We start from the raw sequence: 26,587 nt of genomic DNA on the forward strand, positions 1-26,587 counted from the left end.
GTCCGTGGACCCATAATTAGAGCGTGCCTTTAAGCAAAAGAATGCTTGCCAGCGCGGTGTTCCTGGCTTTTGTATTTTAGAGAGGGGAAACCAGACACACCAGGTTAATCTTAGAAACCAGCTTTGGAGGAAGTCAGTTCAATTGGTTACCTCGCAAACAATGGGTTGGCCAGGGACAGTGTTCTGCCTGACAATGGTCAATGATTGGTTCCTGCCAGGAGGTCCCCCCCCCCCCCCCCCCCCCCCCCCCCAGAGAGAACCTGCCAGAAGCCTCTAGACCCTCAAAGGAAGAGGAGCTGTGTATATCCCTCTCTCTGCTGCCAGTTGCCTCCATGAGTCTGCAGTGAAAATCATTACAAGCTGAAGGAAATTGAAGTACCCAACTGAAGGCCTAACCCTGAAAAAGGAAACTAACTGGAAGACATCCATCTAAATCAAAGATCCTTTATCCTTTTTTAAAAAAAATAATATTTTCTTTATCTCTGGGTGTAGAGAATGGGGGTAGTTAGAAGTGCGGGGGTGGGAATCAGATAGTAGATAACCAGTTGTTTTTTTTTGCCTACTGTTAATAAAAGGTTATATGTGTTAAAATTTTACAAGCCTGGTGACTGTAGTCAATTTAACTCAACCAAAGCCACAGGTATTAATACAAAAGCTAATTTCACTTTTGTTGCAACTCCGGATTAAGTAGGGCTGAAATTGATTGTGCATTAGCCCAAGGTGTCATAACAACATTCATTGTGACTGCATAATGATTATAATTTTTGACAACTATACCCATGAGGAATTTTAGGTAAATTCCATCAAGATATTCATCCAATTTGAATTCATTAACAAGGAGCTTATCTGCAGAACACAGACCTTTGGGAATGCTGATTAGATCCAGATGAACCAGCTGGAGAACTACTATTTCCCACATAACACTGCTCGGGAAAATGCAGATTCATCTCGACATTCTAGCAAGCATTCACACGATCAGAAAATGCTAGGATCACTTAGTTCAGACCTACTGGGCCTTTTCCAGACTTTCTGCTTTTAATTCAGATTTCCAGCAATTTTTGCTTTTGTTCACTCATCATGTACAGAATTTGCTTCAAGGAGAACCATACAATTCTTACAATGAAGGAGGAGGCCAGTCAGCACATGGAGCCTGAACCTACCCTCTGAAAAGAGGACCCCCATCTAGGCCCACTCCCCCACCTATCTCCGTAAACCAATGACCCCATCCAACCTGCACATCCTTAGACATTAAAGGGCAATTTAGCATGGCCAATCCACCTAACCTGCACTTCTTTGGACTGTAGGAGGAAAACGGAGCGCCTGGAGGAAACCCATGCAGACACGGGGAGAAAGTACAGACTATGCACAGACAGTGGCCCAAGGCCGGAATTGAACCCGGGTTCCTGGTGCTGTGAAGCAGCAATGCTAACCACTGTACCACCGTGCCGTCCATGGAAGCAGTTTGATTGGCAATTCAAATATCCAGTTCCCATACATGGTAAATTTGGGATGTTGAGAGAATTTCCTTTCCAGATGCAGACAGAACTTGCAGAATGTGGAATAGAAGTCAAAATTAGCGCTCCCTTGTTAAATTTAGTGCTGATTAGCATCAGAGAATTGCTACTCTGTAAAGTGAAATTAGGTTACTAGGGATAGTTTGGATTATTGTTGTTTTCTATGTTAGATCCATAAAACTCCTATTATAGTGCACATCATTTGGCCAATCGAGTCTGCACCAACCCATTGAAACCCTAAGCCCATTCTCCCACCTATTCCCGTAATCTATCCCACCTAACCGGCACATCTTTGGACACTAAGGGACAATTTTAGCATGACCAATGCACCTAACCTGCACATCTTTGGATTGTGGAAGGTACCCGTAGCACCTGGAGGAAACCCACGCAGACAGAGGGAGAAGGAGAAATTGCAAACTCCACAGAGTCACCCAATGCCGGAATTGAACCGGGTCCCTGGCGCTGTGGTTAACACTGCTGCATCACAGCGCCATAGACCAGAGTTTAATTCCGGCCTTGGCTGACTGTGTGGAGTTTGCACATTCTCCCCACGTCTTCGTGGATGCCCTCCCACAGTCCAAAGATTTGCAGGTTAGATGGATTGGACAGGATCAATAATGTACTATTGGTATGAGCAGGTAGTGTCCCTAGATAGAGTGCTCTTTCGGAGGTTGAGTGCAGACTCGATGGGTTGAACGGTCTCCTTGTGCACTGGAGGGATTCTATGGATTCGTATATGTTTATTTCCCTTAAATGTCCATTCAATTTCCTTCGGAAATTGATAATTACTTCTAAAACACTTCATCTATTCTCGCCTCCTTAAACACACCATTTTTGGCGAAGTCTGGGTCACTGTCAGTTTGGGATTCTTCTATAAACTGCATGCAGGCAACAGCAGTTGATCTTAATATACATTTTTAGCAGTGGCTGCTAACTCAAACTTGGGGCTATCACTCCAGTGACAATTCAGAGATTTTCAAATAGGAACAGGCTGTTAAAACAAGTTTATAAACAATGGTCTGTTAGTTAATATGCCCAGTGATTCAAGGCGTATTCAGCATCGTGTTGTTGACAGCTTTCTTTGATTCTTGCCAGTCTTGAACAAACACACTTCAAAAGAAAATCAAGACACAAATTCAGAAAAGCACCAGGGTCCAAAGGAAGCACAGGTAACAAAGACTGAGTGGGAGGAAACACTTCCATACTTGCAGCAGACTAGAGAACAGAGTGAATCTATCTTCCCACATTATGTAAGAACCTCTCCAAATGGTCTAGCCTAATGTATTGTCTCTGGATTGCAGTTCCTGTTGTTGAAGTGGGTGCTCACTTTCTGCATCCCCAAAGGGAGTTCTAGACTGGGACGGAGATTGCATTAGATAGAAGGCAAGTGGTTTTACAGATAACAAGTGATCCATGTAATTTCTTGGACTGCATTGTCTGAAGAAGTCAGAGAGGAATTTTCCAGAGTCTTTTATCATATACTGGTACTGGACTTTTCACTTCTGGGACAATGCATGGTAGCAGGGATTGAGCAAATATATATGTTGTTGGGTTTGAGATTCAAGTTTAAAGATGAGTTTTTAAATCTAATTACGTTAATTACAGGGGATTCAGCGATGGTAATGTCACTGAATGTCATGGGGCAATGGTTAGATCCTCTCCTGTAGGAGATGGTCATTGCCTGGCACTTGTATGGTACGAATGTAACTTGCCACCTGTCAGCCCAAGCCTGAATATTGTCCAGGTCTTGCTGCATTTGGACATGGACTGCTTCATTATCTGAGGAGTCACGAATTGTGCGGAACACTGTGCCGTCATCCACAAACATCCCCACTTCTGACCTAACAATGAAAGGCAGGTCATTGATGAAGCAGCTGAAGATGTTTGGGCTTCGGACACTACTCTGAGGAACTCCTGTAGGACGTCCTGGAGATGAGATGATTAACCTACAACCACCACAACCTCCTTCCTTTATGCCAGGTAGAACTCCAACCTGTGGAGAAATTTCCCCCACCTCCCATTGACTCCAGTTTAGCTAGGGCTCCTTGATGCCATACTCAGTTTAATGCTGCTTTGATGTCAAGGGCAGTCACTCTCATCATCGCTTAATCCCTCATAAACATCCTGGAGGGGAACATTCTTGCCTGGTGATTGTCGCGCGATGCCCGTTCATTCGTTGTCGCAGCGTCTGTATGGTCTCGCCAATGTACCACGCTTCGGAACATCCATTCCTGCAGCGTATGAGGTAGATAACGTTGGCCAAGTCGCACGAGTGTGTACCACGTATCTGGTGGGTGGTGTTCTCACGTGTAATGGTGGTATCCATGTCGATGATTTGGCACGTCTTGCAGAGATTGCCATGGCAGGGTTGCGTGGTGTCGAGGTCACTGTTCTGAAGGCTGGGTAGTTTGCTGCAAACAACGGTTTGTTTGAGGTTGCGCGGTTGTTTGAAGGCAAGTAGTGCCTACAAGTAGTAGGCAAGTAGAGACTACACGATGACATCAATAAGTTCCATCCCACCATCAGACTCACCATGGACTACTCTCCAAAATCAGTTGCATTCTTGGACACACTCATCTCCATCAAGGACGGTCATCTCAGCACTTCGCTTTACCGCAAGCCCACAGATAACCTCACGATGCTCCACTTCTCCAGCTCCTAAACACATTAAAGAAGCCATCCCCTATGGACAAGCCCTCCGTTTACACAGGATCTGCTCAGGCGAGGAGCGGCGTAACAGACATCTACAGACGCTGAAAGATGCCCTCGTACGAACAGGATATGGCGCTCGATTCATCGATCGGCAGTTCCAACGCGCACAATTGGTAGGATTTTGCAAGCCCAGGCCAGATGGTGGGGGGTGAATGTAATGCGACATGAATCCCAGGTCTCGGTTGAGGCCGTACTCATGCGTGCGGAACTTGGCTATAAGTTTCTGCTCAGCGATTCTGCATTGTCGTGCATCCTGAAGGCCGCCTTGGAGAACGCTTACCCGGAGATCAGAGGCTGAATGCCCTTGACTGCTGAAGTGTTCCCCGACTGGAAGGGAACATTCCTGCCTGGTGATTGTCGCGCGATGTCCGATCATTCATTGTCGCAGCGTCTGCATGGTCTTGCCAATGTACCACGCTTCGGGGCATCCTTTCCTGCAGTGCTCCGAAAGCTAGTGTTTGAAACAAACCTGTTGGACTTTAACCTGGTGTTGTAAGACCTCTTACTGTGCTCACCCCAGTCCGACGCCGGCATCTCCACATCATGGACTCGAAACGTTAGCTCTTTTCTCTCCCTACAGATGTTGCCAGGCTGCTGAGATTTTCCAGCATTTTCTCTTTGGTTTCAGATTCCGCATCCGCAGTAATTTGCTTTTATTAGGACGGTAATTGGCTGGGTTGCATTTGGCCTGTTTCTTGTATACAGGACACACCTGGGCAATTTTCCACACTGCCGGGTAAATGCCAGTGTCGGAGCTGCACTGGAACAACTTGGCTAGGGTTGCGGCCAGTTCTGGAGCACAAGTATTCAGTACTATAATATGGTGTTCTATGCCAGTTTGGAGAGATCTGAACCAAATAGTGGCTTGGTCGTTATTAGTTCTGGTACCGATGCCACCCGTAAAATGAAACATTTCTTATCCGGCAGTATTAGTTTAGACATTTCATACAAGTAATCATAAAATTATAGAATTTACAGTGCAGAATGAGGCTATTCGGCCCATTGGGTCTTCACCGGCCCTTAGAAAGAGCACCCCACTTAAGCCCACACCTCCACCCTATCCCCATAACCCAGTAAATCAACCTTTTGGGCACTAAAGGGCAATTTAGCATGGCCACTTGGACTGTGGGAAGAAACCGGAGAAAACCCACACAGACACGGGGATAAAGTGCTAATTCCACACAGACAGTCACCCAAGGCCGGAAATGAACCCCAGTCCCTGGAGCTGTGAGGAAGCAGTGCTAACCACTGTGCCACAATTGGTTCCTTCAACAACATCAACCAAACACACAACCTCAACCAATTAAAAGGACAAGGGCAGAGGTTGCATGGAAACACGATCACCTCCAAGTGGTACAACATTCTGGTTTGGAATATATAGTCATTCCTTCATCAGCAATAGATCAAAATCCTGGAACTCTCCCTAGCAGTGAGTGTACGTACACCGCGCAGACTATAGCGGTTCAAGAAGCCCATTCGTCACCATCTTCTCAAGGGCAATTAGGGATCGGCAATAAATGCTATATATGAATAAAAAAATATAAATGTAATATAGGCTTGCATTTAACATCTGCCAGTGATAGAGAGCATGAGTAAAGAGGACTGCCAAATTGGTATCTACCCTGAAAGAATGTCAGTAGAACTCATTGGAATATAGTCAGTGCATAACAGAATATTGGTGAAATGATGGATTGCAGGATAGGGCAATACAAAGTGGAAGTTTACAATATCGGCCTAACGTGGCTAGAGAAACAAAAGCGTGTATATAGATTAACATTTCTCTTACTGGAAGCCACTATTTAATGTGGCCTTTTCTGTATAAGCGCTTTAATATTCATCACCAGGTTAACGGAGAACAGAACAACATTTATCTTACCTGCAATGGAGCTGGGAAACAGCTGAGTGTGTGAGAAGCCCAATTGTGAGGGGTGAAAACCATGATAGTCTGTAGAATGTCTTTACACCAGGTACCTTGTATAGATTCTGAGCCTGTAAAAAAGTCTGCATTTTTTTTTAAAAGACAAGATAAACATTAGAGGATAATGCAAGCGCAGAGGTGCAGTGGTCATGTCACGTAAGAAATTGGAAGAGCAGGGCATTTTTGCCACTGAAAACGATCATGGTTGACCCTCCTGCCTCAATTCCAGCTTCCCATTCTTCATATCTAGATTGCCAGAGAGATCAAAAATCTGTTTCTCAAATATGCCCTACATTGGAGAGTTCAAACCTTTTGAGATAGGCAATTCCAAAGATTCATAACCATCTCAGTTTGAATTGATCAACCTCTTATCTTGAGATTGTGCCCCTTGTTCTAGATTGCCCAGCCACGGGAGGCAACCTTTCAGTGTCTACCCTGTCAAGTCCTTCCAGAATATTGCAGGTTTCAATTAGTTCACCTCTCATTCTTTTAAACTCCAGAGAGTATAAACTCTCATCATAGGTAAATCCTTGCATCACAGGAACTAAACAAATGAATCTTCACTGCGCTGTCTCCAATGAATGTATATCCTTCCTTAAATAATGGAAATTGCATAGAATGCTCCAGGTGTGGTTTTATCAAAGTACTATACAACTGCAGTAAAATGTCCTTATTTGTGTATTCCAAACCCCTAGCAATAATGGTCAACATACCATTTACCTTCCTAATTCCTTGCTGTACCTGCAAACTGTCTTGGTGTTCTAAGCGCGCCCAAGTCTCCAATTAAAAATTAGTTGCCATTTTTAGGGTACTGGATTAGAAATACAGAGATCATGACCACTACATTACTGCGGTAGTTATGGGCACAAGTTCAAATTCCACTATTGTGAAAATGAATTCATTCTCACTTTGCGCACTTGTACAAAAACAAGCTTCTTCCAGATTGCCATAAAGCCTAACTAGTTCATTGATGTTCCTGAGTGAACATTATCTGCCACCCCTATCAAATTAAATCTTTACATGAGTCCACGCCTACACCAGATCCCCGACTCTTGATTGCTTCTGAAATGGTCCAGTGAATTATTATTGAATAAAACACTATCATCACAAACCACTGATTCAAGAAGGCCCACCATAATTGCAGGTCATCTAGCAATGAGCAATGAATGCAATCTTGCCAGTATTGCTCACATCAAGAACAAATGCAAAAGGAATTCCAGAAACAAGCAACATGCAAGTTGTTAACAGATACAAATGCAGGATATTTGACTCAAAATAAACATATTCTAAACGCAATGCAGTTGTAATACAACTGAGTTTCAAATTCCTACTTACCAGTTACATGTGTTGCTCTAGCTAGAGTTAGAATTAGAGCTCTGTTCAGTTCCTCAGACTCAGCAGAAAGAACTGTTTTAGGGTCATTGAGAAATCGTGTGAATTGGGGCTGGACCTCTGAACTGCCCAATGCTGTGATCAGTCGGAGAGCTGTACTTTCAACACTAAATGGTCAAAGACAATCAAATCAATAAAGTTTATTGTTCCAAATTCAAAATTTTGTGACAGAGTTATTGGAAAATCTAGTAACAATAATCACGCCAAGGCAAAAGCCACATCAGTGATCTTAAATCCATGTTGTGATATATGAACTATAATTACTGATCATCATCACCATTATCACTGCCTAGTGCACAAAACTAAAAACTAGGGTAACCCCGATGACGTTTGTTTCATTAATCATAACCATTTCAAATGTACGTCTTCAATTTAATGAGAATACGGAGTAAATGAATAATTGCTGTAGATAAGCACCTGCTGTGATAGGTTCATGCTGATGTGCAAATCTCACCATTTGCCTGCTCTATTTTGCCTCTGCAAATGCCTCCAATCCTAAATTAGTCTCCCTGGCTCAGTGAAGGCTCCAATTCGTATCAGGAGCTCAAGCCCGACTCCAGTATTCAGGCATCAAATCTGATCATTCCTTGCAGTACTGGAGGAATAGTTCATTGTCAGAGGTGCTGATTTCCACTGAAGTGTTAAACAAGAGTCCCTATCGACTGTTCAAGTAGATGTAAACGATTTCCTGAAGCTATTTAAAGACTAAGGGCGCTCTCCCATAGTTCTGTCCAATATCTAACCATCTACCTAAATTACTAAAAACAGATTAATAGGGCATTTGATGTTTTAGGGAACTGTCTGGGAATAGGTTGACTGCTGTCCAACAACACACTATTGCACAGAGTGTCTTGCAATAACTTTCATTGATTTATACTCCTTCTGATACCTTACATTTCCTCTTCTCTTTGTTCCATTACGGAGGGTACATCCTTTGGATATTTTCATAATTTAACATTAAATACATTAAATATTACTACACATTATTGTAGAATAATGATAAGACCATAAGACACAAGAGCAGAATGAGGCCATTTGGCCCACTGAGTCTGTGCCACCATTCAATAATGGCTGATATTTTTCTCATCCCCATTCTCCTGCTTTCTCCCCATAACCCCTGATGCTCTTATTAATCAAGAACCCATCTATCTCTGACTAAAAGACCCTCAGCGATTTGGTCTCCACCGCCTTCTGCAGCAAAGAGTTCCACAAATTCACCACCCTCTGGCTGAAGAAATTCCTCCTCATCTCTGTTTTAAAGTAAGAAGCCTTACAACACCAGGTTAAAGTCCAACAGGTTTGTTTCAAACACGAGCTTTTGGAGCACTGCTCCTTCCTCAGGTGAATGAAGAGGTATGTTCCAGAAACATTTATATAGACAAAGTCAGAGATGCCAGACAATGCTTGGAATGCGAGCATTTGCAGGTAATCAAATCATTACAGATCCAGAGATAGGGGTAACCCCAGGTTAAAGAGGTGTGAATTGTCTCAAGCCAGGACAGTTGGTAGGATTTTGCAAGTCCAGGCCAGATGGTGGGGGGGGGGGGGTGAATGTAATGCGACATGAATCCAAGATCCCGGTTGAGGCCGTACTCATGCGTGTGGAACTTAGCTATAAGTTTTTGCTCGGCAATTCTGCGTTGTCGCATGTCCTGAAGACCGCCCTGGAGATCAGAGGCTGAATGCCCTTGACTGCTGAAGTGTTCCCCGACTGGAAGGGAACATTCCTGCCTGGTGATTGTCGCGCGATGCCCGTTCATTTGTTGTCGCAGTGTCTGCATGGTCTCGCCAATGTACCATGCTTCGGGGCATCCTTTCCTGCAGCGTATGAGGTAGACTACATTGGTCGAGTTGCATGAGTATGTGCCGCGTACCTGGTGGGTGGTGTTTCCATGTGTAATGGTGGTATCCATGTCGATGATCTGCCATGTCTTGCAGAGATTGCCCTGGCAGGGTTGTGTCTATATGCGCAATCTTCCTGGAGATCTTCTCCACTTTGAGCCAGCAGTTAATGAAAAAAAACAGCTGGCTGTTTTAAAGGATTGTCCATTCAGTCTGAGGCTGTACCCTCGGGTTCTAGTTTTTCCCTACAAGTGGAAACATCCTCTCCATGTCTACTCTATCTCAGCCTCTCAGTATCCTGCAAACCCCAACAAGTACGGACCCCGAGTTCTCAAATGCTCCTCATATGACAAGCTCGTCATAAAATGAAATGAAAATCGCTTATTGTCACGAGTAGGCTTCAATGAAGTTACTGTGAAAAGCCCCTAGTCGCCACATTCCGGCGCCTGTCCGGGGAGGCTGGTACGGGAATCGAACCGTGCTGCTGGCCTGCTTTAAAAGCCAGCGATTTAGCTGAGTGAGCTAAACCAGCCCCATTCCAGGGATCATTCACGTTAACCTCCTCTGGACCCTTTCCAAGGCCAGCATATCCTTCCTTAGATGCGAGGCCCAAAATTGTTCACAATACTCCAAATGGGGTCTGACCAGAGCCTTATAGAGCCTCAGAAATATATCCCAGCTCTTGTATCCTAGCCCTCTCGACATGAATGCTAACATTGCATTTGCCTTCCTAACTGCAAAGGTTAACTGAAGCTGCATGTTAACCTTAAGAGAATTATGAATTAGGACTCCTAAGTCCCTTTGTGTTGCTGATTTCCTATGCCGTTTCCCATTTAGAAAATAGTCTATGCTTCCATTCTGCCTACCAAAGTGTATAACCTCACGTTTCCACATTGTATTCCATCTGCCACTTCTTTGCCCACTCTCCCAGTCTGTCCAAGTCTTTCTGCAGCTCCCCGGCTTCCTCAATACTACCTGTCCTTCTGCATATCTATGCATCATCTGCAAACTTCACAACAGTGCCTACCCTCAGTTCCTTCTTCCAGATTGTTAATGTATATTGTGAAACGTTGTGGTCCCAACGCCGACCCCTGAGGCACATCACTAGTCACCAGCTGCCATTCTGAAAATGATCCGTTTATACCCAATCTCTGCCAGTCAGCCAATCCTCTATCCATGCCAGTATCTCAAACTTAACCATGGGCTCTTAACTTATTAAACAGCCTCCCATATGACAACTTGACAAAGGCCTTCTGGAAATCTAAATGTTCACTGTTTCTCCTTTGTCTAACCTCCTTGTTACCTCCTGAACAGATTTGTCAGACATGACCTTCCCTTGACGAAGCCGTGCTGACTCAGTCCGATTTTATCATGCACTTTCACATACTCCGCGATCTTATCTTTAATAATAGACTCTAAAACCTTACCAATGACCGAAGTCAGGCTAACCGGCCTATAATTTTCCATCTTCTGCCTCCGTCCCTTCTTAAACAGGGGTGTTACATTAACTATTTTCCAATCCTCTGGGACCCTTTCTGCCTCCAGTGATTCCTGAAAGATCACCACTAATACATTCACAGTCCCCTCAGCTATTTCCTTTAGACGCTGGGGTGTAGCCCACCTGATCCAGGTGATTTATCAACCTTCAGACCTTTCAATTTCTCCATAGTGATGACCACTACACTCACTTCTGTCTCATGAAGTTCTGGTATGCCACTGGTGTCTTCCACTGGTGTTGACTGATGCAAAGTAATTATTCAGCTCCTCTGCCATTTCTTTGTTTCCTATTACTACTTCTTCAGCCTCATTTTCTAGTAGTCCAATGTCTACTCTTGCCTCTCGCTTACCTTTTATATAATGAAAAAAAACTCTTGCTATCTTCTTTTACATTACTAGCTAGCTTAAGCTCACATTTCACCTTCTCCCCCTTGCTGCTTTTTTCATTGTCCTCTGCTCACTTTTAAAGGCTTCGCAATCATCTTCACCATCTTGTATGCTTCTTCTTTTATGTGGTCCTTGAATTCCCATCGATGCCTCTGCCTCGTCCTCCCCGTAGCATGTTTCCTCCTCCTTGGGAGGAATTTCTGTTGTGCCTCGCAAATAACCCCCCCATCCAAAATTCATGCCATTGCTATTATACTTTATTCTCTGCTGGGCTCCCCTTCCAGTCAACTCAGGCTAGCTCCTCCTTCATGTCTTTGTTGTTACCTTTATTCAATTGTAATACATCTGGCTGCAGCTTCTCCCTCTCAAACTGCAGGGTAAATTCTATCATATTGTGGTCACTGCCCCCTAAGGGTTCCTTCACCTCAAGTTCCCTAATCAAGTCTGCCTCATTACACATCACCAAATCCAGAATTGCCTATTCCCTCGTAGACTGTTACAAGCTGCTCCAAAAAAAAATCTTAAGACATTACACAAATTCCTTTTCTTGCGATCCACTACCAACCTGATTTTCCCAGTCCACCTGGATATTGAAGTCCCCCATGATTATTGTAATTATGCCTTTTCTATCTCCTGATTTATTTTCTGTCCCACATCCGGACTACTGCTAGGTGAAAAGACTACTGTCTTTTCACCATTGCGATTCCTCAACTCTACCCACATAGATTCTATGCCTTCTGATCCTATAGTGCTTCTTGCTATCGATATTTCATTCCCTACTAGCAATGCAACCCCGCCCCCTTTGCCCATCTGTCTGCCCTTTCGATAGGACGTATATCCTTGGATATTTAGATCCCAGCCCTGATCCCCTTTGCAGCCACGTCTCTGTGATGCCCACAATATCGTTCTGGACAATTTCAATGTGTGCAACAAGCTCATTTACCTTGTTCCGTAAACTGCCTACATTTCGGTTCAATACCCTGTCCTGTATTGACATCTCCCATCTCATATTTGTCTCTGTTTTTGCACTGCCTGAAGATAAGATTCCCGCCACCTCTATACTCTCTGTTCTATTGTGTTCTGGAAACTTTACTAAACTCTCCTGAGCCCTGGACCCCTTTAACTATTTTAAAGTGCTCGTCATTAACCGTTAACTTGGATTTTCTAATTCCCCATACAAATGAACTCTTCCCCCGACTATTTACTTTAAAGCCCTATCTACAGCCCCAGTTATGCGATTTGCCTGTTGTGCAAGAGAAAGTAGTCAATATGGAGCAAACAGATTGCCTACATAGCCTGAAATGGTTCAACTGCTTTAAGATACAATAAATAAATTTTCCCAATTATATTCAAATGTTTCCATCAAATAAGGTATCCAGGGAACAAGATTTTGTACTGAGAAACTCGTACTTTGTTCAGGATATTTACAAACATTAAGAATTGAAAAGCAGTACTCCTCTTTTCTGGATTTTGTTTGTAAGAGTCTTCAATATTGTGATAAATTTTCAGATAATGAATAGTGAAAGGCTATTTCTACTGGCTGGTGAATCAGTCACAAGGGGGCATGGATTTAATAATCCATAGGAGAAAGAAAGAGAAAGTTTCAAACAGTTAATTGAATTAGGAATATTTCATTACAAGTGGTTATTGAGCCTTTTGGAAGGCAATGAAATAAATATTTGAAAGGCAGACTGTTAAGGAAAAGGCAGTGATATGGATTTCAGATAGCTTCAGAGAAGGAGGTAGCTTTAATATCTGTGCTGCCATTGCTCGAAGATAACTCCAGTCCAATGAAGTCATATCATATTTCCGAACATTTCCAAGATCCTTGTTTTTAACGTCATACTGTTCCCATTTAAAGTCACATTATATTGAAGTAAAAGGCCAGTTTTATACGTGCAAGATTAAAAATAGCTTACCACAGGTGAAGCTGGTTTTGATTGGTCTGCGGTACAGCTGCCAATGAATGAAGGTGGCTTAACAGTTGTACTCTGTAGTGAGGCTGGATGTGATGCATGCGATAGCTGAACATCTCAAGCAGCGTGTGCAGGATCCCCCAAGCATGCGACTTGAAAACATTTGGTAAAAGCTGGCCTAAAAACAAATAAAATACTGTCTTGTACACAAAGATTAACTTTCATGTCAGCTCTTTGTGGTCTGAATTTCAAAGGAGCTAAATCCCTTCCCCTGCCCATGATATAAAAGATGGTATTTTTCAAGGCTAGCAATGCTACTTTGGAAATGACATCCTTTCCAATTACAAAGACATAATTACAAGACGAATCTAAAAATATGCTCTCTCTTACTACAGGGAAATATAGTAAAAATCTTTTACCAATGGCCAGCATATATCTATTCTGGGTCATAGATTTGGGGAATTTTATCAATGCATCTATAGCTGATCTTGGAAGGATAACCCTTATTCTATCCATGCAAATTTTAAAAATTTCTCTTTAAAAATATTCTTAATTAACATTTTTTAATGAATACAGAATAAAATGAAACAAAACACACCCTCAAATAAAACCGCAAACCCCCCCACCTCCACCCCCAAACAGCTGACAGTGACTAGCTCTTTAAAAACAGATTGAACGGACACCACCTTTGAGAAAACCGCTCAATTGCGCCCCTCAACGTATACTTAATTTTCTCAAGATGCGAAAACGTCTTAAGATCCCCCAGCCATACCCAGCCTTTAGGTGGAGGAGTTGACCTCCACTCCAACAGTACCCTCCTGCGAGCGATCAGTGAGGCCAAGACATCCACCCCCGCACCCAGCTGCAGCTCCGGCGGTCTGACACCCCAACTATGGCCACCAGGTGACTGGGCTCCAATTCCATCTGTAGAATCGCTGACATGGTGAAGAAGGAAACCCAAACCCATTCAGCTCAGGATAGGCCCAGAACATATGAACATGATTTGCCAAGCCCCTCCCACACCGCTCACACTTATCTTCCACCACCACATTCTAATCCAAGTTAAGTGCGCCTAGTGTACCACCTTCAACTAAATGAGGCCCAGTCTCACCCACAACAAAGAAGTGTTAACCCTATGCAAGGTCTCACACCATACCCTCTCTAATTCCACCACCAACTCCTCCTCCCACTTGGCCTTAGTCCTGACCAGGGATGCAGTATCCTCTGCCATTATCCTCCCGTAAATTCCTTAGGTGCTCTCCTCCGCCATTCCCCCCCCTCCACCAGCAGCTCCCCAACAATACTCAGCTTCTGACCTCAAAGAACAAAACAGCTCAGGAACTGGCCCTTTGGCCCTCCAAGCCTGCAGCGATCACGTGTCCTATCTAGAACAACCGCCTGTATCCTTCTATACCCCGTCTGTTCATATGCCTATCCAGCTAAGTCTTAAGGGTCGCTAACGTATCTGCCTCAACCACCTCATTTGGCAGCACATTCTTGGCCATCACCACCCTCTGTGTAAAAAACTTCCCCCGTACATCTTCACTGAACCATTCCCCTCTCACCTTGAACTTCAGCCCCCTGGGGCATTGGGACAGTTCTGGAGGAGATGGGAACAGTACAAACTGGACGGGTTACACCTGGGCAGGACCGGGACTCATGTCTTAGGGGGAATATTCGCTAGTGTGGTTGGGGAGGGTTTAAATTAAAATGGCAGGAGGGTGAGAACCCATACAAGAAGTCGGAGGGAGGAAATCAAAGACAAAATGAAAAGAAAGAAATGGGAATCAGAAATGTGATAAGCAGAGAAACAAAGGGCCAGATTCAAACTGGGCCACAGTGAAAAATAGTGGGAACGGGACAAGTAATGTTAAAAAAATAAGCTAAAAGGCTTTGTGCCTGAACGTACAAAGCATTTGCAATATAGTGGATGAATTAATTGCGCAAATGGGTGCAATTATAGTCAGGATTACGGAGATATGGCTGCAGAGTGACCAGGGATGGGAATTGAACATTCAGATATATTTAGTATTTAGGAAAGACAGATAAAAAGCAAAATGCGGTGGGGTTACATCGCCGGTTAAAGAGATTAATGCAACAAGGAGGAAAGATAGTGTTGAAGCCGGTGTAAACACCGGAGTGGTGTACGCCGGCGTCAATGGGCCTCCTGGCCCAGCAGTTCACTGGTCTTCAGGGGCCTAGCATAGCACCGGAGTGCCGCGTGCTGCTCCGGCACCGAAAGGTGGTCCTGCACAGCCGGCACGGGTCCGCGCATGTGAACGACGGCCGTCTCCGCGCCGGCGCATTCGTGTGCTTGCCGTCAACGCGACAGCGCAGAGCAACATGTCGAGGACTTTACAGCGGGGCACACGGAAGGAGGTAGGATTGCAGCCGCCCGCCGAACGGAAGCTCCGATCGCGGGCCTGTACCCCATGGAGGCCCCCTGGAGTCAGATCCCCCCGCCCTCCACCAGGACGTCCACCACGGTCTTGGGTCCGACCTCCCACCGGGTGGTACCAGGTTGGAACCACGCAGGCAGGACTCGGAGGGAGTTCGGCCGGTTGCCTGCGGAGAATTGCCGCGGGGGCCTATTTCAGCAGTCCCCGACTGGCGCTGTGGCGACCGCGCGGGCGTGATTGCCGCTGATTCTCTGGTCGCCGGAGAATTGCAGCCCGGTTTCATAGTGGAGTGGCGGGAATTTCCAGTGCCCCCGGCGATTCTCCGACACGGTGCTGGCTCTGAGAATCCTGCCCATCAGCTCCGACAATGTGGAATCTTTTTGGATAGAACAGAGAAACACCAAGGAGCATAAAATTTTAGTGGGGGTTGGATCTAGACCCAAAAATTGTAGTGGTGAGTCAGATTGGGGGGAGAAGTTACAGCCAGTAGATGGCAGGGGTGGGGGTATAGGGGGATGGGGTTAGGGGAGGGGGGGGGTTGTTATGCTGACGGGAGAGGGACTTGAAATAGGCACTGGAAAGGAGGTCGAGGGTGCAGGCAGGCAAAGGGCGGGCCAGGAATGGCGCGACGCACGTGCCAGCCCGAGAAAGGCTATGGCTGACCGGCGGGGTGGGGGGGGTGGGATGTGCCCCCCGACCAGGCTGATCACCTGGAACGTCAAGGGACTGAATGGGCCGGTTAAGAGGGCGCGGGTGTTCACGCACTTGCGGGCCCTGAGGGCGGACGTAATTATGTTGCAGGAGACACATCTGAAAGTGTCGGACCAGACCAGGCTAAGGAAGGGCTGGATTAGCCAGGTCTTCCACTCGGACTCGAAGTCCAGAGGGGTGGCAATCATGATCAACAAGCGCGTGCAATTTGAGGCAGAGGGCATATCCGCAGACAGGGGGGGCAGATACCTGATGGTACGGGGCAGACTGGAGGGGAGAAGAGTGGTGCTGGTGAATATATATGCCCCGAACTGGGATGACGTGGACTTCATTAAAAGAGTGCTGGGGAAGATCCCAGACCTGGATTGTCGCAGGCTAATAATGGGAGGGGAGTTTAACATGGTCCTTGACCCGACTTTGGATTGGTCGTGTCCCAGAACGGGTAGACTCTCAGCAATGGCAAGGGAGCTGAAAGGGTTTATGGAGCAAATGGGGGCAGTGGACCCCTGGAGAGATAGACAGCCAACAGGAAGGGGCTACTCGTTTTACTCGCACGTCCATAAAGTATATTCCAGGATAGATTTCTTTGTACTAAGCAGGGACTGTATGGGGGAGGTAAAGAACACGGAATACTCAGCAATTACCATTTCAGACCATGCCCCGCATTGGGTGGACCTGCAGTTCAGGGGAGCGAGCTATCAACGCCCGCAATGGAGGCTAGATGTGGGACTGCTGTCGGAGGAGGGGATCTGCGAGAGGCTTCAGAAATGTATAAAAAATTACCTCCAGGTGAATGACACGGGGAGGTCTCAGTGGCGACCCTGTGGGGGGCGCTAAAGGCAGTAGTGCGGGGGGAGCTGATTTCAATTGGGGCCCACAGAGCCAAGGCAGACCGGGCAGAGATGGATAGATTGGTCAGGGAAATGGGTCGGATAGATGAAGAGCACGCGGAGTCCCCGGGGGAGGTTTTACTCAGGGAGAGGCAGAGACTACAGGCGGAACTGGGGGCACTATCCACGAGCAGGGCCGTGGAACAGCTTAGGAAGGAGAGGGGAGTGGTGTACGAGCATGGGGAAAAGGCTATCAGACTGTTAGCGCAGCAACTCAGGAGGAGGGAGGCGGCCAGGGAAATAGGTAGAGTGAGGGACGAGGGGGGGGGGCGCAAAGTGGAGGACCCGGCAGAATTGAATAGGGTATTCCGGGACTTCTATCGTAAGCTGTATACTTCGGAGCCGCCGGAAGAACCGGATGGTATGAAAAGGTTTCTGGACGGGTTAACATTCTCAACAGTTGGTGGGGGGCAAGTGCAAGAGCTGGGGGCCCCGATTAGAGTAGAGGAGGTATTGGGGGGCCTTAAGGCTATGCAGTCGGGGAAGTCCCCGGGGCCGGATGGATACCCAGTAGAGTTTTATAGGAAGTTCTCTGAGCTGGTGGGCCCGGTCTTGGCGAGGGTTTTCAATGAGGCAAGGGACAGAGGGACCCTGCCGCCGACAATGTCACAAGCCACCATATCTCTGATATTGAAGCGGGGTAAAGACCCGGAGGCGTGCGGGTCCTACAGGCCAATCTCCCTGATTAATGTAGATGCCAAGCTCCTGGCAAAGGTACTGGCGGGTAGAATGGAGGACTGTGTACCGGAGGTGATTGGGGAGGATCAAACGGGGTTCGTGAAAGGTAGGCAGCTGGCGGCCAATCTGAGGAGATTACTCAATGTGATAATGATGCCCCCGGCGGGTAGGGAGGTGGAGGTAGTGGTGGCAATGGACGCCGAGAAGGCCTTTGACCGGGTGGAGTGGGACTATCTATGGGAGGTGCTCGGACGGTTTGGGTTCGGGGAGGGATTGGTGGATTGGATCAAATTATTATATCAGGCCCCGAGGGCCAGCATCAGGACCAACAGAGAAGTGTCGGAGTACTTCAGGTTGTACCGAGGGACCAGACAGGGCTGCCCGCTCTCCCCGCTGCTGTTTGCGCTGGCCATAGAGCCGCTGCCGATTGCGCTGAGAGCCGTAGAGGGTTGGAAGGGGATGGTGAGGGGCGGGGTTGAACACAGGGTTTCTCTTTATGCAGACGGACCCAGTGGCCGGGATGGGAACTATACTGGGAATGCTGAGGAAGTTCGGCCAGTTCTCAGGATACAAATTAAATACGGTCAAGAGTGAAATGTTTGTGGTCCAGGCAAGGGGCCAGGAGAACAGATTGAGAGGGCTACCGTTTAGGTTGGTTGAGGAAAATTTCCGGTATTTGGGAATCAAGGTGGCACGAGACTGGGGCAGGCTGCATAAGTTAAATTTGGCCAGGGTGGTGGAGCAAATGAAGGGAGAGTTTCGGAGATGGGATGCACTCCCGCTGTCGCTGGCAGGGAGGGTGCAGACTGTAAAGATGACAATCCTCCCTCGATTTTTGTTTATTTTTCAGTGCCTCCCGATCTTTATTCCACAGTCCTTCTTCAAAAGAGTTAACGGGCTGATCATGAGCTTTGTCTGGGCGGGAAAATCCCCGCGGGTGAAGAAGGTGATGTTGGAGAGGAACCGCAGCGAGGGAGGGCTATTTGGGAGCGGGTGGAGGCGGCTTCGTGCAGGGGCTCCAGCTTGGAAGCCCTGGTGACGGCTCCTCTACCGCTGCCGCCGGCCAAGTACACCACCAGCCCGGTAGTGGTGGCAACCCTGCGGATATGGGGCCAGTGGAGGAGGCATGTGAGGGAGATGGGGGCGTCTGTCTGGGCGCCAATCTGCGACAACCATCGGTTTGCCCCCGGCAGTATGGATGGGGGGTTCAGAGTATGGCGGCGAGCAGGGGCGGGAAGGGTGGGTGATATGTTCCTGGAAGGGAGCTTCGCGAGTTTGAGGAGCTTGGAGGAGAAATTTGGGTTGGTAAGGGGAAATGATTTTAGATACCTACAGTTGCGGGACTTTGTTCGTAGACAGGTCCCATCTTTCCCACGCCTCCCGCCAATGGGGATCCTCAACAGAATAGTCTCTAGGAGGGAAGAAGGGGAGGGCAGAGTCTCGGGTATATATAAGGTGCTCATGAGGGAGGAAGGGTCCGAGACAGAGGAACTGAAACTTAAATGGGAGGAGGAGCTAGGCGGGGAAATGGAGGATGGGCTGTGGGCAGAGGCCCTGAGTAGGGTAGATTCGACCGCGACATGTGCTAGGCTCGGGCTGATCCAATTTAAGGTCGTTCACCGGGCCCATATGACGGTGGCTCGGATGAGCAGATTTTTCGGGATAGAGGACAAATGTGCTAGGTGCGCGGGAGGACCAGCGAACCATGTTCACATGTTTTGGGCATGCCCTAAGCTGAGGGGGTACTGGGAGGGATTTGCGGGGGTCATGTCCCAGGTGCTAAAAACAAGGGTGGTGATGAGTCATGGGGTGGCAATTTTTGGGGTTTCGGAAGACCCGGGCGTCCAGGGGGAGAAAGAGGCCGATGTTTTGGCCTTTGCTTCCCTGATAGCCCGGCGACGAATATTGTTGGCGTGGAGGGACTCAAAGCCCCCGAAGACTGAGTGGTGGCTTGCGGACATGTCGAGTTTCCTGGGGATGGAAAAAATTAAGTTCGCCTTGAGGGGATCTGTGCAGGGGTTCACCCGGAGGTGGCAACCATTTATTGACTTCTTTGCGGGAGAGTGAGCGTCAGCAGGGGCTGGGGGGGAGGGGGTAGAGTAGAGTAGGAGGGAAAATATGGCGGGTAGTACCGTTGGGAGGGGAGCGGGCTTGTGCAATATGTTACGATGGAAGTATTGAAAGTACGTGGATGTTTGCACATTTTTGCCTTTTTTGCTTTCTTTCTGATGATGTCTGTAACTGTTTATAAAGCCAAAAACTACCTCAATAAAATTGTTTATTAAAAAAATTGTAGTGGTGATGTTGGGAATGGCATTAAACAGGAAATTAGACACATAAAAGAATATCTGTAATTATGGGTGGCTTTAGATTGGGCAAATCAAATCAGTCACAATGTCTTAAAGGAGGAATTTCTGGAGTGTACACTAGATAGTTTTCTGGATCAAATGTTGAGAACAGGCTATTCTAGACTGGGTGTTGTGTAATTAGAAAGGAATCATTGGCAATTTAGTTGTGCAAGATCCCTTATGAGTGACCATAATGATTGAGTTTTTCATCAAACTGGAGTGTGTAGTTGATTCTTAGACTAGGGCCCCAAATCTAAATAAAGTAAATTACAATGATATGAGGTGCGCGTTATCTATGGCGGATTGGGGAATGTTACTTAAAGGAATGACAGATGATAGACAATGGCAAAACATTCAAAGAGCGCATCGGTGAACTGCAACAACTGCCTGGTGAAAAGGAGAAAAATGGGGACCAAACCATGGCTTACAAGGGAAAGAGATAGTATTAGATCCAAGGAAGAAGTATACAAATTGGCCAAGAAAAACAACAGACTTGTGTATTGGGAGCAATTCAGAATTCAGCAAAAGAGGACCACGGGATTAATTGAGGAGAAAATAGAGTATGAGAGTAAGCTTGTGGGAGACATAAAAACGGATTGTAAAAGTTTCTATGGTTATGTGAAGAGAATAAGATTGATGAAGACAGATGCAGGTCCTTTACAGATATAAACAGGGAAATTTATAATGGGGAACAATGAAATGGCTGACCAACTAAATACATACTTTGGTCTTGTCTTCACAAAGGAAGATAACATAGCAGAAATGTTGGGGAACACAGGGAGGAACTGAAGGAAATCAGCATTAGTAGAGAAATGGTACTGGCGAAATTGCTATGATTGAAAGCCAATAAATCCCCAGGGCTCAATGATCAATGTCCCAGGGTACTTAAGTGGCCCTAGAAAAAGAGTGGAGGCATTGGTGGTCATCAGTGCAGAATCCCTGCAGTGCAGAAGGAGATCATTCAGCCCATTGGGTCTGCACCGATCCTCTGAAAGAGCACCCTACACAATATTCTGCCCTATCCCCATTATCCCATAACCCCAGGATATTAAGGAGCAACTTATCATAGCCAATACACCTAACACACATCTTTGGACTGTACGAGGAAATCGAAGCACCCGGAGGAAACCCAAGCAGAATGTGCAAACTTCACACAGTCAACCAAGGTCAGAATCGAACCTGGGCTCCTGACGCTGTGAGGCAGCATTGCTAACCACTGTGCCACCATTCCAAGAATCATGCAAGATTCTATCGACTCTGGAGCAATTCCTACAGATTGGAGCCATGATGTGGAGATGCCGGCGTTGGACTGGGGTGAGATCAGTGAGAAGTCTTACAACACCAGGTTAAAGTCCAACAGGTTTGTTTCAAACACTTTTTTTCCCTCTTTTTTTCTTGCATCTTTGTAGAAACTTAATGTCAGTGTCTATATGCGCGATCTTCCTGGAGATCCTCTCCACCTTGAGCCGGCAGTTTGCGGTGTCGATGGTAGCCATGATGTGGAGATGCCGGTGTTGGACTGGGGTGAGCACAGTAAGAAGTCTTACAGCACCAGGTTAAAGTCCAACAGGTTTGTTTCAAACACTGTGTTTCTCACTGCACAGATTGGAGGGTAGTTAATGTAACCCATTACTTAAAGGGAGGTAGAGGGAAAACAGGGAATTATAGACCAGCAAGCCTGACGTTGGTAGTGAGGAAAATTCTAGAATCCATTATCAAAGGTTTTATAGCAGAAGACTTCAAAAACAGTGGCAGGATTGAACAGAGTCAGCATGGATTTATGAAGGGGAAATCACGCTTGACAAATCTGCTGCAATTCTTTAAGTATGTAACCAGTAGAGTTGATGAAGGCGATCCAGTGAATGTGATTTATTTGGACTTTCAGAAGGCTTTTGACAAAGTCCCACGTAAGATATTAGGGTGCTAAATTAAAACGCATGAGATTAGGGACATTGTATTGAGATGGATAGAAAACTGGTGGGAAGACAGGAAACAAAGAGTAGGTATAAATGGATCTTTGTCATGGAAGCCCTACAGTGCAAGAGGCCATTCAGCCCATCAAGTCTGCACCGATCCACTCTACCCTATAACCGTAACCTAACCTGCACATCCCTGGACACCAAGGAGAAATTTATCAAAGCCAATTCACCAAATCCACACATCTTTGGACTGCGGGAGGAAACCGGAGCTCCCGGAGGAAATCCACGCAGACACGAGGAGAATGTATAATGTCTCATCCAAGGCCAGATTGAACCTAGGTCCCTGGTGCTGTGAGGCTGCAGTGCTAACCACTGTGCCACCCCAAGTGGCAGGCAGTGACTAGTGGGGTACCACAGGGATCGATGCTGGGGCCCCAGTAGTCACAATATATATAATGATTTAGATGAGGGAATGAAACATAATATTTCCAAATTTGCAGATGACACAAAGCCGGGTGGTAGATTGAGCCGTGAGGAGGATGCAGATGTCCTTCAGTGTGATTTGGACAAGTTGAACAAATGAATGGCAGATGTTGTATAATTTGGATAAATGAGAGGATATCCACTTTGGTAGGAAAAACGGGTAGGCAATTTTCTGAATGGCCATTAATTATGGCAGCACGGCAGTTAGCACTATGGCTTCACAGTGCCAGGGTCCCAAGTTCGATTCCCAGCTTGGGTCACTGTCTGTGTGGAGTTTGCACATTCTCCTTGTGTCAGCGAGTGTTTCTTCCGGGTGTTCCGGTTTCCTCCCATAAGTTCCGAAAGACGTTCTATTAGGTAATTTGGACACACTGAATTCTCCCTGTGTGTCCCCGAACAGGTGCCGGAGTGTGGCGACTAGGGGATTTTCACAGTAACTTCATTGCAGTGTTAATGTAAGCCTGCTTGTGGCAATGAAGATTATTATTAAATTAATTAGGAGAGGGGAAGGTGCAATGCGACCTGGGCGTCCACGTAAACCTGTAACTGAAGACAAGCATGCACATGTAGCAGGCAATAAAGTAGGCAAATGGTATGATAGCCTTCATAGCGAGACAATTAGAGTACAAGGGCAGGGATGGCTTGTTGCAATTATACAGGGCATTGGGAAGGCCACACCTGGTCTAGCGTCTGCAGTTTTGGTCTCCTGATTTGAGGAAGGATATTTTACTCTAGAGGGAGTGCAGAATAGGTTTACCAGACTGTATTCCTGGGATGGCAGGACTGACACGTGAAGAGAAATTGAGTCGGTTAGGATGATGTTAGCTGGGATTCATCGGTTAAGACAGAGATAAGGTGAAATTTCTTCACCCAGGGAGTGGCAAGCCTGTGGGGTTCCCTACCACAGAAAGTAGCTGATGTCAAAACAATGTTTTCAAGAAGTATTTAGATATAATACTTGGGGCGAAGGTGATCAAATGATATTGGGGGGGGGGGGGGGGGGGGGGGGGGGGGAGAGAGACAGGATCAGACTACTGAGTTGCATGATCAGCCATGATCATAATGAATGGCAGAGCAGACTCGAAGGGTTCAATGGCCTTCACCTGCTCCTATTTTCCATGCTTCTATGACTGTGACCTCTAGAGGCTGACCATTTGGAAGGGGATTGGAAGAGGCGAGCAGAAATTAAAAGGTCAGCTGGCTGAGAAAATAGAGACCAGTGAATCATGCATCTTTTCAGCCCATAAATCTTCCTCTGTGACAAATGCAGCAAAGATGGCCACGCCAGAATGAGACACCTGAGCCCACCAGGCAATTCTTAACAGAGTTGACGAGCAAGGCACAATCCATCATCTGACTATAGAGAAGGTTGCCACCGGGCACAGCAGGAGACAGAAAGGAAAACCAGATTTATTTCCACTGATATTATGTGGGAGACTGCAGCAAATAAATGCTCCACCAATTGCCAGAATTTAATATTCACAAGGTCCAATTTAAATAAGCAAGCTTTATCAGTGATGCTCAGAAATCTGACCAGTACTCTACAAGTTTTGTGTATTCTTTTAGTTCTACTGGACTCAATATTGAAATTTTAATTTTCCAACTCAAAAGCATGCAAGAGTCATCAGAAATATATCCTTCATCAATTAAACCAGAACTAAAGGGAAAAAATAACAGTGTGCTGATTCGTCACAGATCAAACCAGGAATGGTACACTTACTAATAAAACCTTTAATTCCAAGTGATTCAATCTCCATATAAACCAGGAGACGACTGTAAGTCTCTACAAGAGCTGGAGCCAATGCTAGGCTTGATTTGGCATGGGCTAGTTTGATCACCCTTGTAGCTATACTGTGAATGAGGCTGAAACACAAAATATTTAAGTCAGTATAGGTTCAAGCTGTACAACATAAATACAGAACATTAATATACTTCAGTCATTGACTATAATTATATTGCTGCAATTTTAAAAAGTTTCAGCTTGTAAACTAAAAGTAAATTTTTTATGAGGAACGATATGGAAATAATATGTGATTGGTGATATTATTGCCAAAATATATAAGCAGTCTTATGAAAATCTAAAATCTAAACTAATGCCTTTTGAGCCAAAGAAACACGTTTATTTATAGCTTTTAGGGCACTAAAGTGTGACTTCTGCAGAGGCTAAATTAATTTTTGATGGGGCAAAAATGGTTCCCTCCATGGTCCCTAAACAGAAAAGGCAATGTATGCCTCGTAGTTATTTATGTTTTCACCATTAATATTTATTTGGACCAAATGCAATGCTATAAATCCGTAATCAAATGATGCAAGTCTATTTTGAACATTGTTCCTTTCTTTAATAGGGTATTTTATTATTTACTTGACATGAATAATGATTGAATTAGTAATAGTAAAGCTTCACAAAAACATCATTCTGCCAGTGTAGTTTAGCAATATTAAATTCCAGTGACTACCTCATTTTGGCATGAACTGTTAGTGAATCTAATAAGTTCATTGGCAGTGGAGTAATAGATCCTGAAGCTGTGCAGTTTGTTCCAGGAAGAGATATCCTCAAGCTTCCATTCCCATAAATTGTTTCAACCAATACTCCCATAGGCAACGTAAAACATTCAGAATTAGTAGAATATGCATTACACAGCAGGGCAATCTTGTAATCGTTCATCTGTAGACTTTTATTTCTCAAACTTTGCTGTAAAAATCTGTATTGAAAATAATTAGAGAGCGCAGTTAATAAATCTGCTTTATTTATGATTATTAATAAAGTGAATGTTTCTCTTACTAATATTATGAGCTGCTTTTCATAAGAAATCAGTCCTTTTGTCTTCCAGGAAATTACTTTCTCTAAAGATATTTACTTTCATTACTCACGTCTTGCACAATGCAATGCACTTACTAGATTTTTCTCTCCAGGAACGGTGATGTGAGTTGTTTACTTCAGGAGCATATTAATATTTTGTCTTTATTTACCTTTACCTTTCAAGAATGCATGGAGAAATTATATTGCTGTACATGAATATAAATGGTGCAAAAATCACATGAATTTTGATTCTATTTCTATTTATTATCACAAGCAGCAATGCCAGAGAGCCTCTCATTCCCACAACATTAATTAGAAAAAGGCACATTTCCTGCCATTTTTTACTCGACTAGTTTAAAAATCAGGGACGTTAGCCTGTTCTATTCACAGCATGCCAACTCTTAAACTTTACATTTGTTTAATAGCTTACTCATGATGGAGTTTGAGAGAGTGAGGAATTGGAATCTGCAGTTTGGAGTTATCATTTTGTGCCTTCCTGTTGAGATGGATCCAGATACAAGTCATAGCAAAAGCATGAGTAGACTGTGGTTTGCTAATGTCAGGTACAGGAATGCACTAAAAAAGAAAGAAAAATAAGCATACCAAAATCTGGAAACACTCTTCCTTTTGAATGAAAACAATTGCAACACAGCAAATTTGATGTGTAAATCCTACTTCTTTCTCTGGGTACAGCAGATCGAACAGCTTCATCACTGGGAGGAAATCAGCTAGTGCATTCTTCTGGATGCTGCCAGAGATGAACTGTAATAAAACCCACATCAGATGGTCTCGCCCTTTTATTAGACCTCGGCCTGCCAGCTACAAGACAAAGATAACAAAGTTACAAAAGATTTGCTTAGCATTGCAGGCAACAAATAATTGTGTGATGGACAGGAGGATTTCAATATTAAAATTTTTAAAAGGCAATAGTGAGACACACCACAGTGGTCTTTGTAACAAGTGACTGAAATGAGATGGACAGAGGGTGACGCAAGTCAATTTTAGGCAGTTTTGTGGAAAAGAGGTCCTTCAATGGCAGGACCTGATGTGGAAGGCGGCTGAGCCACACATAAATTACAGGTCACCCATCATAAACGTGCAGTGAATCTTTACAGTATTTTTCCTCTATTTAAATATCCTTTCAACAATGGAATGCTCCAGAATTGCACCCAATACTTGAA

General features: G+C 45.3%; 1 protein-coding gene across 4 annotated transcripts in view; it reads right to left on the reverse strand.

The window, feature by feature from the left end:
- The window catches only part of med23 (mediator complex subunit 23), a 122,354-nt gene that overhangs the window by 41,694 nt on the left and 54,073 nt on the right, over positions 1 to 26,587 (reverse strand). For 3 of the 4 annotated variants that reach the window (XM_038799860.1, XM_038799858.1, XM_038799861.1), the window contains 7 exons: positions 26,082 to 26,225; positions 25,837 to 25,982; positions 25,063 to 25,308; positions 24,327 to 24,469; positions 13,182 to 13,356; positions 7,480 to 7,643; positions 6,103 to 6,227 (listed from right to left, as the gene is read on the reverse strand). In XM_038799860.1, the coding sequence (XP_038655788.1) occupies positions 6,103 to 6,227; positions 7,480 to 7,643; positions 13,182 to 13,356; positions 24,327 to 24,469; positions 25,063 to 25,308; positions 25,837 to 25,982; positions 26,082 to 26,225 (1,143 nt within the window). The remainder of the gene's footprint in view (positions 1 to 6,102; positions 6,228 to 7,479; positions 7,644 to 13,181; positions 13,357 to 24,326; positions 24,470 to 25,062; positions 25,309 to 25,836; positions 25,983 to 26,081; positions 26,226 to 26,587) is intronic. The other variant, XM_038799859.1, reaches the window with a different exon arrangement.

This window comes from Scyliorhinus canicula, chromosome 6, assembly GCF_902713615.1.
Source record: "Scyliorhinus canicula chromosome 6, sScyCan1.1, whole genome shotgun sequence".
Classification (NCBI taxonomy): Eukaryota; Metazoa; Chordata; class Chondrichthyes; order Carcharhiniformes; family Scyliorhinidae; genus Scyliorhinus; species Scyliorhinus canicula.